Here is a 13,785-nt window from a genome sequence, read left to right as displayed (position 1 = left end):
AGCAGGGCCATTATGAAGCTAGTTCCCCTAACTCAGCTCTAGGGATAACTCTGGGTCATATACATTCTGGGCAAGTGCTCTAAAGGTTGAGTTACAGAGCACAGGATAATTAAGTGATCACCAATTAAGTTGTACTTTAGAGTGTTCCCCTGTGTCAATTAGGTGGTAAGCCCTCTGAAAGGCGGAATTCCATAATTCAACCCTTGTCCTGCAGGGAGAATGAACGGTATTAGTTGAAGAGACTAGTGTATGGGTGAATCTTGAGAGTCCTTGATGAAAACGGTCCTGGGAGGTGTGGTCGGGCTCACAATCCGAAATCAGGAGGATGCGCTGGGGCGGACTCCCAATCGCAGGGGGCGCTCTAGGTCAGCCTCGCGATCGGAGCTGCGGCGCCGTTCTAGCCTCCGGGACGCCGCTCTCTGGTCCTGAGCCGGGGACAAGCGGCTGCCTTTTTTTTTTTTTTTTTTTTTGTCCTGGCGCGGCGGGAGCGCGCAGGGCGCGTGCGCAGGCGGAGGTGTTTGGCTTCGCGCGGAGCGTGAGGGGTGCGGGGCGGAGAGGCGCGAGGCGGCTGCGGACCCACGGAGCGGCAGACCGAGCGGCCCCCGCGGCCCGCGGCGGCCAGGCGGCCCGAGATGTTGTCTGGGAAGAAGGCGGCGGCGGCAGCGGCGGCAGCGGCAGCGGCGGCGGCGGCGGCGGCGGCTGGGACGGAGGCCGGGCCCGGGGCGGCGGGCGGCGCCGAGAACGGCTCTGAGGTGGCCGCGCCGCCCGCGGGCCTGGCGGGCCCCACCGACGTGGCTACGGGGGCGGCGGGCGAGCGCACTCCCCGAAAGAAGGAGCCTCCGCGGGCCTCGCCGCCCGGGGGCCTGGCCGAGCCGCCGGGGTCCGCTGGGCCTCAGGCGGGGCCCACAGCCGGGCCCGGCTCCGCGACGCCCATGGAGACCGGAATAGCCGAGACCCCGGAGGGCCGACGGACCAGCCGGCGCAAGCGGGCCAAGGTGAGGCCGTGATCGAACCGCTGGTCCCGGGGACCGGAGTGGGGCCGGAGGAGGGCAGGGGAGGGGAGGCCCGGCCTTTGTGCGGGGGACCCGGTGCATCGGGCGCAGGAGGGTGTGACCGTGATGGTCTGACTGGGAAAGATGGCTTCCCGACGCGTTTGTCTACCTGTGTGGCTGATGTGTGCGGACGTCGGGCGGCTTCTGGCTTGGGTGCACCGGGGGGAGATAGATGGGTGTGATGCTCTAGAGTCAAGCCGCATGAAAAGGAAGAGACTTTTGTTTTTGAAAGGTCTTGCTGTACGCCAGGTACGCGTAGACTCTTATTTCCTTTTTTTTTTTTTTTAAATAAAAAATAAAAAATACAAAAATACCCAATCATTTATTGTGCGTGTGCGAGTTGCGGTCATAGGACAGCTCGCCTGAGTCCGTCCTGTCTTTCCACCAATGCTAAGGAATCGAACTGAGGTTGTCGGGCCTGGAGATCAGCGCTTTCTTGGGGCCCGGGTAGATTTTTACAAATTGTGGAAGCGGATGAAGAATACCAGTTGGTCACGGGGCGAATGTAAAGATAAAGATTTGGCATCAAATCCAACACTCTCCACAGATAACCTCTGTCTCACACCCCGGTATGCCAGATGGTGCATTTGGCACAGGGCCAGCGTTTTTCGTTTTTCCCAAACACCACTGGACTGGTATGGTTAGCTTCATTTTAAGAATGAGTAAAAAGAGGTTTGCAGTTTCAGAGTTTGGTGTTTTGACAAGGTGTCATTCGTTATTGAAACAACAACAACAAAAAACCCCTCTGGGTCAGTAACATTGCTAAGCATTGGTGTGACTTTATTGCACAGTATTAGCTTTTCCCAGAGATGCTTAATCTGATTGGGAAATTGGAAATACGTATGGGGATGTAATAAATACAAGAAGTAGTCTAAGGGGCTGGAGAGATGTCTTAGTGGTTAAGAACGTCGACTGCTCTTCCAGAGCTCCCGAGTTCAATTCCCAGCAACCCCATGGTGGCTCACAACCATCTGTAATGGGATCTGATGCCCTCTTCTAGTGTGTCTGAAGACAGCCTCCGTGTACTCAGATAAATAAATCTTTAAAAAAGAAAGCAGTCTTAAGGATGTGGCTGAATGGCACAGGACTTGCCAAGCAGAGTTGAGGATTTGCATTTCTGTTTGTAGCACTGCAAGATAAATACAAGTGTTAAGTAGTGTGACTTAGCTAACTTCTTGTTCATTGTTCTCTCCTGCTGTGCTGGGGAGTTGGTGAGTCTTTTATGTGCTAGTCAGGTGCTCTACTCTAGCCCCAGTCCTCCTTTTTATTTTGAAATTGTATTGGCCCTAAATTTATCTTGTGGCTTAGACAGGGCTTGAACTTGTGAACCTCCTGGGCCAGCCTCCCAAGTGACTAGGCCTGCCTCATTAGGCCTGGTTTGTTTTGTTTTTGATTAACAGACATCTTATGTTGCTTGTAAGATCTTAAATTCCTGTGCTCAGCACATACTCTGACCTAGGCTTCCAGAGTGGTCCCTGTCCTGTACCAGGCCGCTGGCTATCATTTTCCAGGGCAGTGGGATGAGTGTTACTGGAGAGCCTTCAGCTTCCTGCTTGAGAACTTCAGACTCACTGCTCAGTCAGTTGGATTTGGAGGAAAGGCCTGTTGGGGGAGGGGGGACTATCAGACATGCATTAGAAAGGTGGAGTATTGGGGATACTGGAATAGTTTTAGCAGAGATGGAGAGGAAGGGTCAACCAAAACCAATTATGTGTGAAAATGCTATTAAGGAAACCTACTAAACATGTTTTAAAATCCACAAAACTAGAATCCTCTTAAAACTGAAGAAAGTGCATGTGGGAAGGCAAAAGGCACACAGTGACACTCTGCCCCCAAGGTAATCTGAATACATTTCAAACAGCCTGCATTAGTTTGTTTGTTTGATTTTATTAAAGGCATTAGAAAAGCACAGAGGTTGATTTCAACCCTTGAACATAAAGAAGGCAGAGTCCAGTAGGAACCCATTTTACCAAGTCATGGCCAGAAACAGATAACTTAAAAACAGATTTGAGGGCTGGAGAGATGGCTCAGAAGTTAAGATTGCTGGCTGCTCTTCCAGAGGTCCTGAGTTCAATTCCCAGTACCCACATGGTGGCACAGAACCATCTATAATGACATGTGGTGCCCTCTTCTGGCATGCAAAGTGTACATGCAGTCAGAACACTGTATACATTAATGAGTGAGTGAGTGAATGAATGAATCGATCTCAAAACAGATTTGAGATAATTAATGTGTCAATGTTGCTTTTAAATTACATAATCATAAGATAAAAACACCTCCACAGTCAGTTTAGAACATTTCACTGTTTCCCAGAGACACCTGTTTTTTTTTTTTTTTTTTTTGAGACAGGGTTTCTCTGTGTAGCCCTGGCTGTCCTGGAACTCACTCTGTAGACCAGGCTGGCCTCGAACTCAGAAANCCNCCTGCCTCTGCCTCCTGAGTGCTGAGATTAAAGGCGTGCGCCACCACTGCCCGGCTTTCCTGAGATGCTTGTATCCTAGTTGTCTTTTTTCATCTCCCTACCTCCAGCTTCTGGCAATCACTGGTCTACAGTTTGTATGGAGTTACCTGTTCTGAACATTCTCTATGCAGTCTCAGTATATGTGGCTCTTTGATTTTTTTTTTTTTCCTTTAGTTTGGACCTTTTTGGGGGAGGGTGTCTTTTTTTTTTTGCTGTTATGTATAATTTAGCTGTTAACAGTAATGTACAACATGCAAGCATGTGTTTTCAAGTCTCTTGTAAGACTTTAGAGGAATTTTTTTTTAAAGATTTATTTATTTTATGTATGTGAGTACACTGTCGCTATCTTCAGACACAGCAGAAGAGGGCATCGGATCCCATTACAGACAGTTGTGAGCCACCATGTGGTTGCTGGAGTTGAACTTAGGACCTCTGGAAGAGCAGTCAGTGCTCTTAACCGCTGAGCCATCTCTCTAGCCCTGTAGAGGATTTTTGTTTTGTTTTGCTTTTAGTTTTTCCGAGGCAGGGTTTCTCTGTGTAGCCCTGGCTGTCCTAGAACTCACTCTGTAGACCAGGCTAGCCTCGAACTCAGAAATCCACCTGTCTCTGCCTCCCAAGTGCTGGGATTAAAGGCATGCGCCACCACACCCGGCATTGTAGAGGAATTTTAATCTAGCAATGTGGCTGCTCTGGCAAGCGATCACATTCAAAGACCTAGGTCTGTGTGAGTCAGCTGGAAAGACATCACTGTCTGAAATAAGACACGCCTTTAGTACACACCACGAATCCCAAACAATGTGTAAGGTCAGTTTGTAGAAGGAAGAGCCATATTTGAAAATGATATCTAATTGAGGGGCAGAAAAATTGACAATCAGAAAGACTTGATAGAATGAGTCAGAGATAGGATATGCCCAACTCTCACCAGAACAGCACAGAAAAGAGTGGTAACTCAAGAGAGCAGCCCAGGGAGAGGGAGAGGCAGTTTTACAGAGACAGGTTGCAGGTGAACATAGACAAGCTCTGGCTTGTCTGGCATGAGAAGGAGCCAGAAGATTAGAACAGATTGCCAGAATTAGTTTGAGGTTAAGCAGAGCAATTTAGTGAAAAGCCAAGAAGCCAGTTTGAATCATTAACTTGGAGAGGAGTTGGGGCCAGAGCATATGAGTTGAACCAGCCAGCCATAGTTGAGCATGTACTAGAAAGGGTGAGTTTATTCAGCAGTAAGCTTCTGAGACACAATTACATCTGAGGAAATAAAATTTACTTTTACATAGTACCTGGATTATAATCTGTGAATTACATGTGAATTCTGCTTTTCTTTTGTGAGGAATTGCTACCAAGTGTTTTTCTAAAATAGCAGCTATAGTTTCACCTTTTCATTAGCAATGTATGTGGATTCTATTTCTCCATATCTTTGTCTGTACTTACCATTGTCTGTCTTTTTATAGCCACCTTTGTAAAGTTGAAATGCTATTTCATTGTAGTTGGATGTTCATTTTCTTAATGGCTAATGATGTTGAACATGGTTTTTGTTTTTTTTTAATATTTGTATGTAAGATAGCTATTTTAAAAAAGTTTGTAGTCCCCCCCACAAAGGACAGCCCAAGCTGGTCTTACACTCACTATCTCCCTGTGTACTTGAGGATACCCTTAAGTTTCTGATCACTTTCACCCACCTTTTGTTTGTTTTGTTTTGTTTGTTTTTGTTTTTGTTTTTGTTTTTTGACACAGGGTTTTGGTTTCTTAGTAGAATAGCCCTGGCTGTCTTAGAATTCCCTTTGTAGACTAGGCTAGCCTCGAACTCAACAGAGATCTGCCTGCCTCTGCCTGAGTGCTGGGACTGAAGGCCACATTCAGTCCTGCATCCACCTCTTAATTGCAGTGCTGGGATTACTGGTGTGTGTCACTTATGCTCATTTTTATCTGGCTCTGGGGATCAAATCCAGGGCATCCAGTGTGGTAGGCAGGCACTGTACTAGCTGAGCTGTATCCCCAGCCCTACTTAGTCACATGCTTGGCTCTTTTTTGAGAGTGTGTGTGTGTGTGTGTGTGTGAATGGGTTTAAAAGAATATTTTAAAGTAAGACTTATTTTTTATTCTAGTTTCAAAACTTTGAAACTTTAATTAGGTCCAATTTATGTATTTGACTTATTCTGTTACTCCCAGGATTGCATGTAAGGAATATTTTTCTGGTCCCAACCATGTGTTTTCCTGTCCTGCCACTAACACTGTTCTTGTTACTGTGTTTTTATATAAGATTTTGAAACCAAGATGTGTGAACTCTTCAACTCTGTTGAAGATCATGTTGATTGATCTTTTCATAGGAATTAGAAAACTACGTTGTACTTAAAAAAAAAAAAAAAACACAAATGGAATGTTTTGGGGGGTGGTTTGTTAGGGCACCTATATATACATGTTTGTGTTCATGCCAGTAGTACACATGTATATGTATATTGTTTATGTTTGTATAGAGGCAGTAGTTAACATCGAGTGTCTTCCTTAATCATTTCTCCAAATTATTTTTTAGTCCAGGATCTTTCTTTGAGCCTGGTGACAGCAAGCCCCAGGGAGTCTCCAGGCTGTGAATTTTACTGACTTCTCAGGCTCAGCACAGGAGTTTTGTTGGAACAATATCAAATCTGTTGATCAGCTAGGGAAATTCTGTAAGATTGATGCCTTTGTAACTCTCTTGGGTTTAATTCCTGTTTTTCCATCTTGATTTGTCCTTTTGTTTTTTAGTGTGTGCTGTGTACGTGTGTTTGCTTTTTTATGTTTGCATGCATGTGGAAGCCAGAGTTGATACTGCGTGTCTTCCTTAACTACTTTATACTCGGAACCCCAAACATCTTGCAGTTTTGACTTTGCATGCCTGTCTTGTCAGCTTACTCCAAGGATTCCCTGTGTATCTTGGGCATTGGGATTACTAGTGGGCATTCATTCTTGGCCACCTTTTATGTGGGTGCTGGGGATTCTGGTCTTCATTTCTATCTCTGTTGTTTGTGCTTTTATTCCAGGAGCCATTTCCTAACTCTATGAGCAGTTCTTTTTTTTTTTTTTTTTTTTGATTTATTTATTTACTATATGTAAGTACACTGTAGCTGACTTCAGACACTCCAGAAGAGGGCATCCGATATTGTTACGGATGGTTGTGAGCCACCATATGGTTGCTGGGATTTGAACTCGGGACCTTTGGAAGAGCTGTCGGTGCTCTTACCCGCTGAGCCATCTCACCAGCCCTCTATGAGCAGTTCTTAAACGATCAAAAGAAATATAAGATATGTGTTTATTTTGGGGACAGTTAGAAGCAAGGATGTGGAGCTAGAGAGATGGCTCAGTGGTTAGTACCCAAATGGTGGCTCACAACCCTCCTGTAACTCCAGTTCAGGAGACTCAGTGCCCTCTTTTGGCCTAAGTGAACAATGCATACATATGGTACACAAAAATATTTGGACAGCTGGATGTGGTGATGCACACCTTTAATCCCTGCACTTGGGAGGCAGAGGCAGGCAGATTTCTAAGTTTGAGGCCAACCTGGTCTACAGAGTGAGTTCCAGAACATCCAGGGCTACACAGAGAAACCCTGTGTCAAGAATCCCCCCCTCCAATAAATAAAAATAATACTTATAATAAATAAAAATAAGATGAAAAGTAAATTAAAACAAAAAATGCAGCAGTAGGAAAGAGGTGAGAAATTTCATCTCTTCATAGCCAGACTTGGAGCTAATGTGACCTGTAACTTGAGTGGAATGGTGTGTATCCATTTAAGGAGTAGAAAGCAATCTGATGGATGTGGGTCCCACTGGTGGCGTGTGGGGGAGTGGAGACAGTAGGAAGCTAGTAGAAATGTATTGGCTGCTAGCCAAATTTCAGGTTCAGTGAGAGACCCTGTAGGGAATAGAGCAGAGAGTAATAGAACAGGACACCCAGTTTCCTTCTTTGACCTTAGACTATGTAAGAGTACTTAATTAACACCTGTGCATATACACCACACAGAGGATTTCTTAAAAAGGAAGCTAAGGTGTATTATTAGGGGTGGGATTTTGGGGGGACCTGCTTGAGGTTTAATAGTAAAGATGCAGGAACATTTGTATAGTAAGTATAAAGCTGTTGACCTTTTACTAGGGCAGACTCTTAGCTTCAATCTAATCTAACCTAACTTTTCTGCCATTGAATCCCCACTAAGTTACTTTTTTTTTTTTTTTTTTTTTTTTTTGGTTTTTTGAGACAGGGTTTCTCTGTATAGCCTTGCCTGTCCTGGAACTCACTCTGTAGACCAGGCTGGCCTCGAACTCAGAAATCCGCCTGCCTCTGCCTCTGGGAGTGCTGGGATTAAAGGCGCGTGCCACCATGCCCGGCTTCTGAATTACTCTTAATCTCTTAAACTCCCTGCTTCATCCCCTTGGTACTCTGGCTACTGTCGTGCTGTCCTTCCCCTCCCCCAGCCCTTTATTCCACATTCCAGTCTGAACCAGTCAGCTGCAGGACTACTCTAGATCTATCTCTTTGAGTTGCCCTTTGGCTGTGTTGAGTGTTGCTATGGCTGCTTGCTTTTTAACATGATAATCTCAGAGAATGGGGTGAGGTAGGACAAGCATTTACATATAGAAAGCTGGTAATGGGCTTCCAAGGGGACAATACCAAATATTCTGCTAGCACCTTGCTCTTCCCAGGCAGAGCAGCTAAAATTGGAAATGCAGGGGCACCTACGAGCTATTTGGTACATTGTGTGGGGAAAGGTCATTCCTACACTGTAGACTGGCTTTGCTTTAAGAGTTTTGAGGTATATGTAGATACTGTTTTATTGCCTGAAGATTGTCTAGTATGGGGGCCTCTCATTTAAAAATATCATGAAATTACATAATCAGAATTAGTTTGAAGTTTTATAAAGGTGTTACTGAAGATGTTAGGGTTAAGGCCTGGGCCCTGGCAGGTCTAACAAGCTAGGCTGGGGCCATCTGTCCTCAGTATGTGAATTAAGGAGACAAATGATAGCAAAAAGCAGAGAGAAGATAGCCAATGTAGCCACAGCAGGAACAGAAACGAATATCTGAACAACGTTCTCAGTCCACGGTGTTTTAAGACCGGGGTCTCTCTATGTGGGTTATGTGGGCTGGCCAGGAGATTGTGTAAAAGTCACCTGGGTGCTGGGATTACAGGCACGTGCCACCATATCTGGCTCACTGGTTAACTGTAGTTTTTGGATGAGGGCCATTTTAATTCATACTTTCAATATGTGAACATGATAATATACACACTGGAAAAAAAAAAAAAAAAGAAACTACAGTAGGAGCTCTTGAGTCAGAGATGTGACCAGTATTGGGATGAAAAAGTTACATGCAGACTGGGCTAAGCCTGAGCTGACACTGTATTTTTTTCTTTAAGCTTTATGTCTTTAGTAACTATTATAAATTGGTTTGATCATTGTTATTTCTTTAAAATTTGAAGTTCGAAGGCAATTAGTTGAGCCATTAATGGTTCCAGATAGAACCCCTGATTGAGATTCTCACTGTATTTAGTTTTTTCTGGTATAATCTCCATGTAGGTAGAATACAGAGAAATGGATGAAAGCTTGGCCAACCTCTCAGAAGATGAGTATTATTCAGAAGAAGAAAGAAATGCTAAAGCGGAGAAGGAAAAGAAGCTTCCCCCACCACCTCCTCAAGCCCCACCTGAGGAAGAAAATGAAAGTGAGCCCGAAGAGCCGTCTGGTGAGTTGTAATGGTCAACCACAGTTTGTTTATCTTAGGAGTAAAAATCAGTTGTTTTGTTCTTATATTGTAGTGTTATTTATGTCTCCATTTCTGGTTTATTCTGATTCTGGGGCTCTTTGCTGTGACTTTCTATGTGGTTGTATACATGATTGTGTGCACATGTATACATCGTGCTGCTGATCATCTTTTTGTTTATGTCTGAAGGAGGTAAAGGATGGTGATAGATAATAGCAATGTAAGTTGGTTAGAATTAGAAGAAAATAAATGGTTAGAAAAAACAAAGAATGTCAGATCCACAGAGCCAGTCAGTCCTGCCAACGACAACTTGAGTTCACAGCTTAAAGTTTTTTTTTTTTTAATTGCTGTTTTTGTTTTTATACACACATACTCATTATTAGTAAAAACTTTTCCCTGGTAAACTTATATCAAAACATTCTGAACTTTAAAGGATCAGGCCTAACATCCTATAATTTTAGTTATAGGGCTTTCTAATCAAAGGAATGGTATAAGGAGAGACTATGGGGTGGGAGATGTTCAGTCAAGTGTGTGTGCAGTAAAAACTGAGTGTGGTGGCAGGAGTGTAGAGTCTCAGTGCTGAGGAGGAAGAGGTATGATTGACTACTGCTGAGATCTGATTGATGGCCAGACAGCCTAGCTGCATCTGCCAGCCCCAGGTTCTGGGAGACTGTCTCAAAAGATAAGAGTGATCAAAGAAGATAGCCACTGTTGAACTCTGGCATCTATATGCGTGCTTGTTCGATTCTAACCAACCCCTCCCCCACCCTGTCTCTTTCTCTGTCTCTCCTCTGTCTCTGTGTCTCTTACACACATCTGCACGAACTCAAACACAAAAAGAAAAGGGCACAGGCACGAAGAGAATCTGATCTCACATAAACTTCCTTATACCATGAAGAGATTACTTGATTTATATTTGTGTCAGAACTTCATTTTTTTTTTTTTTTTCCTTTTTTGGTTTTTCAAGACAGGGTTTCTCTATATAGCTCTGGCTGTCCTGGAACTCACTCTGTAGACCAGGCTGGCCTCAAACTCAGAAATCCTCCTGCCTCTGCCTCCCACGTGCTGGGATTAAAGGTGTGTGCCATCACTGCCCGGCCTTCATATAGCTTTAAAAGAACTCATTAAATAGCCTGGTCTACAGCCTGAGGACTGGGGGAATCTCTGAGTTTGAGGACAGCCAGAGCTATGTAGAGAAACCCTGTCTCAAAAAAAAAAAAAATCCTCATAAATCCTCAAATATTGTCAACCTTGAGTCAGTTGTTTTGTTTAGGAAAAACAATGTAAAACAGGAGTCTTAACTAGTTTTTTGTGTGTTTTGCTCTAAATAACATCTCATTAACTCATTTTTACTTTGAATAATCACAGTGTTCTCTTTGGAACGACTTTTTAAATTTCTTTTAGCTACAGGCCCCGTACTTTACCAATTCTTTAGTCCTGTACCTTAAAATAGGATGCTTATTTTTGGTCTCATCTGCTGTCTTTGTATTACTTTCACTTTACCCAGATCAAACTTATTTTGACAAGTTCTAGCTTTTGACCCAGGATCTTCAGCATCTTTTTATTTATTTATTTATTTATAAATAAATCCGCCTGCCTCTGCCTCCTGAGTGCTGGGATTAAAGGCCTGCGCCACCAGGCCCGGTTCATTTTTATTTATTTTATCCACACCAAAAACCATGCTCTTTGATGTTACTGTAAATTATCAGAACTTACATATTTCTTTAAAAACCCACCATTAATGCTGTTACTCCATTTGAGAGTATTAAACGTCAGCTGTTACTGTAAACAGGTTTAGGTTTCGACTAAAGCTTTTTATTTATTTATTTATTATTTATTACATTGTAGCTGTCTTCAGACACTCCAGAAGAGGGCTACAGATCTTGTTAAGGATGGTTGTGAGCCACCATGTGGTTGCTGGGATTTGAACTCTGCACCTTTGGAAGAGCTGTTGGGTGCTCTTACCCGCTGAGCCATCTCATCAGCCCTTGACTAAAGCTTTTACAAATACCTTGTACAATTGAGATAAAATATTATAAAAATACTTTCTGGGGCTGGAGAAATGGCTCAGCAGTTAAGAGCACTGACTGCTCTTCCAAAGGTCCTGAGTTCAAATCCCAGCAACCACATGGTGGCTCACAACCATCCTTAATGAGATTTGACGCCCTCTTCTGGTGTGTCTGAAGACAGCTACAGTGTACTTACATATAATAAATAAATAAATCTTAAAAAAAAAAATACTTTCTGAAAAAAAAGAAAGATTAAATTCTGGACTCAGTTCATCCCAGTGTCCAGGGGTTTGCTTGTCCTAAGACTGTCTTAAAATGCTTTATCAGACATCTCGGAACCGGAAGCCTTCCAGTCCTGGTGGTGCACCTTTGCATGCGTGTCTGGAGGCAGCCGAGTCTTCTCAGCAGCACCTTCTCAGTGCACTGTCTTCCTCCCCTTCCCACATTTTGTATTTAGCTTTCTTGTCTTTGTTCTGTGTCTCCCTCTCTTTCTGATTCTCTTTCTTCTGCCTTTGCTTGGTAGGTGCTATTTGAAATGCCTGTTGTAACTCATCAGGCTATAGATTCCTCAACTTAATAAGTATTGTACAGTGGTGATCTGATATGTTAGAAGTTGTTTGTTGCTGTGGTATTTTGTGATCCTACTGTAAGGGTCTGAGAATTGCTGAAAATATTCCCAAACTCAAAAGCATGCAAAGACAAAGAGCATTTATTTTGCAGAAACAGCTAGCATGAGGAGGTCAACTATCAAAGGATAATGGTGGCAACCACGAGGGAAGCTCACAGGCCCCCTCAGAGCCAGTTATTGGTTTTCCAGTTGTGGTTAGGTCACCTTCATTAGGATTGTTTGAGCTTACAGGATATCTGTATACTTGTGATTGGTTTGTGCCTGGAGGGAGAGAGGGTTACCTTGTAGGTTCGTTTTCATATTTGTTCTAAGCCCCGGCCAGATGCCAGGGCAGTTGATAACTGGCTGCTCTTTGTCTGGTTTTTCCCAAGAAGCCTGGGCTGTCCTTCTGGGAAATTGAAACTTAAGACCTAACATGGCTGCCTGTTCTAAAATGGAGTGAGTTAGGTCTTCTCAGGCGCTAGAAAACAGATTGGAGCCATATTGTAGAAAGCCTGGCTTGCCTGGTTGGAGGTAGAAAGTAGCCAGGTTGTTTTGTTTTGGGGACCTAAGGAAGGGCCTCCACCTGGCTATACCTGCCTTCTACCAGTCGTGTGCTAGCACTCACCCCGTCTCTGAGGTTCTGTAGACTGACAGGATGGCACTGAGGCATTTGAACAGGCAGCCTGTAAAGGGGACTCAAAGTATAGAGAGATTACAGTGGTATGAGTTGACTTGTCATGGCGTGCCTTTCTTATGCTAAGTGATACTCCATCCAGCCCCCAGTTAATTTCTTAAAATGAAAATAAGAGGTTTTATTTGTTTCATGTTGTTGGCCTAGACTTACTTTATTAGGATGAAGTTCTCTCTTTGGACTTAACACCCCTCCCCTCCCTTTTTTGACCATTGCATTGTGGCATTATAGACCTATTAAGAGTCATGAGTAATACACAAAATTTTAAATAACTGTTGCTTTTATTTATTTAAATCTGTATTGTTTTGTTTTCTTAAAATTTTCATGTTGGTTATATTTGGTTTAACAACTGATGGTTTTGTTTTATTTCCTAAATATCTTTTGTGTGAAGATTAAACTTTGTTTAATCATGGGGACGGATTGGGAACATACGGACTTTGGGCTGCATGTATTGTTAATGGAGGAGCTTCTGTAAGAGATGACTCATTTCATTGACCTTAACTGGTTTAGAGTAACTGCCCCTTGGTTGAAGGAATCTGTTGGAAATACACTTTATTTGGAGCTTACCTCAGCTTGTCTCGTACTTCAGATCACCCCTTGATATTTTCTGTTAGCTGCTCTGCTGTTGCTAAACCTTTAATTTACAGAAGCATCACTTGTCCTGGGCCTACTGCCTTAGGTGCTGATTTTACATTGTCACTTTTGGACTCGACTTTAGGAAGATAACATTTTGAGTAATAAGTAGCTTTGTTGTGCATAACTTGAAACATTTATGAAAACTTAGTAAAAGCACAGGAGTTTAATCCCAGCACTCAGGAGGCAGAGGCAGTTGGATCTCTTTGAATTTCAGGCCAGTCTGGTCTACAGAGTGAATTCCAGGACAGGCAAGGCAACACAGAGAAACCTGTATCAAAAATTCCTCCAAATGTAATAATTCCTTATTCACTGTATTCAACACACAACTCTTTGTACAATTTTAATCCTTTGTTGCAAGTGTAGTTCTGTAGTCTAAGAATTATTCAAAAACTAAGACAAGATCCTCCACCATAATACTCAGTCAGAAAGGGCTACAGATATTAGCAGCTAGTTGGTTGTAGGCGTGAAGCACCACTGTAAAAGTATTTAAAGAGGGCCGGGCATGGTGGCGCACACCTTTAATCCCAGCACTTGGGAGGCAGAGGCAGGCGGATTTCTGAGTTCGAGGCCAGCCTGGTCTACAGAGTGAGTTCCAGGACA

General features: G+C 43.5%; 1 protein-coding gene across 4 annotated transcripts in view; it reads left to right on the top strand.

Moving 5' to 3' along the window:
- The first annotated feature begins 494 nt into the window (after positions 1–494).
- Kdm1a (lysine demethylase 1A) overlaps positions 495–13,785 on the top strand; it is a 53,264-nt gene continuing 39,973 nt past the window's right edge. For 3 of the 4 annotated variants that reach the window (XM_021199979.2, XM_029539610.1, XM_021199978.1), the window contains exons 1-2: positions 495–995; positions 9,056–9,221. In XM_021199979.2, coding sequence (XP_021055638.1) covers positions 633–995; positions 9,056–9,221 — 529 coding nt within the window. In that variant the 5' untranslated portion in view covers positions 495–632. The remainder of the gene's footprint in view (positions 996–9,055; positions 9,222–13,785) is intronic. The other variant, XM_021199977.2, reaches the window with a different exon arrangement.

The sequence above is a fragment of the Mus pahari genome, chromosome 6 (genome assembly GCF_900095145.1).
Source record: "Mus pahari chromosome 6, PAHARI_EIJ_v1.1, whole genome shotgun sequence".
In the NCBI taxonomy this organism is placed as follows: domain Eukaryota; kingdom Metazoa; phylum Chordata; class Mammalia; order Rodentia; family Muridae; genus Mus; species Mus pahari.
Note: the sequence above shows the minus strand (reverse complement) of the source record. Positions and strands in the feature narration are given on the sequence as shown.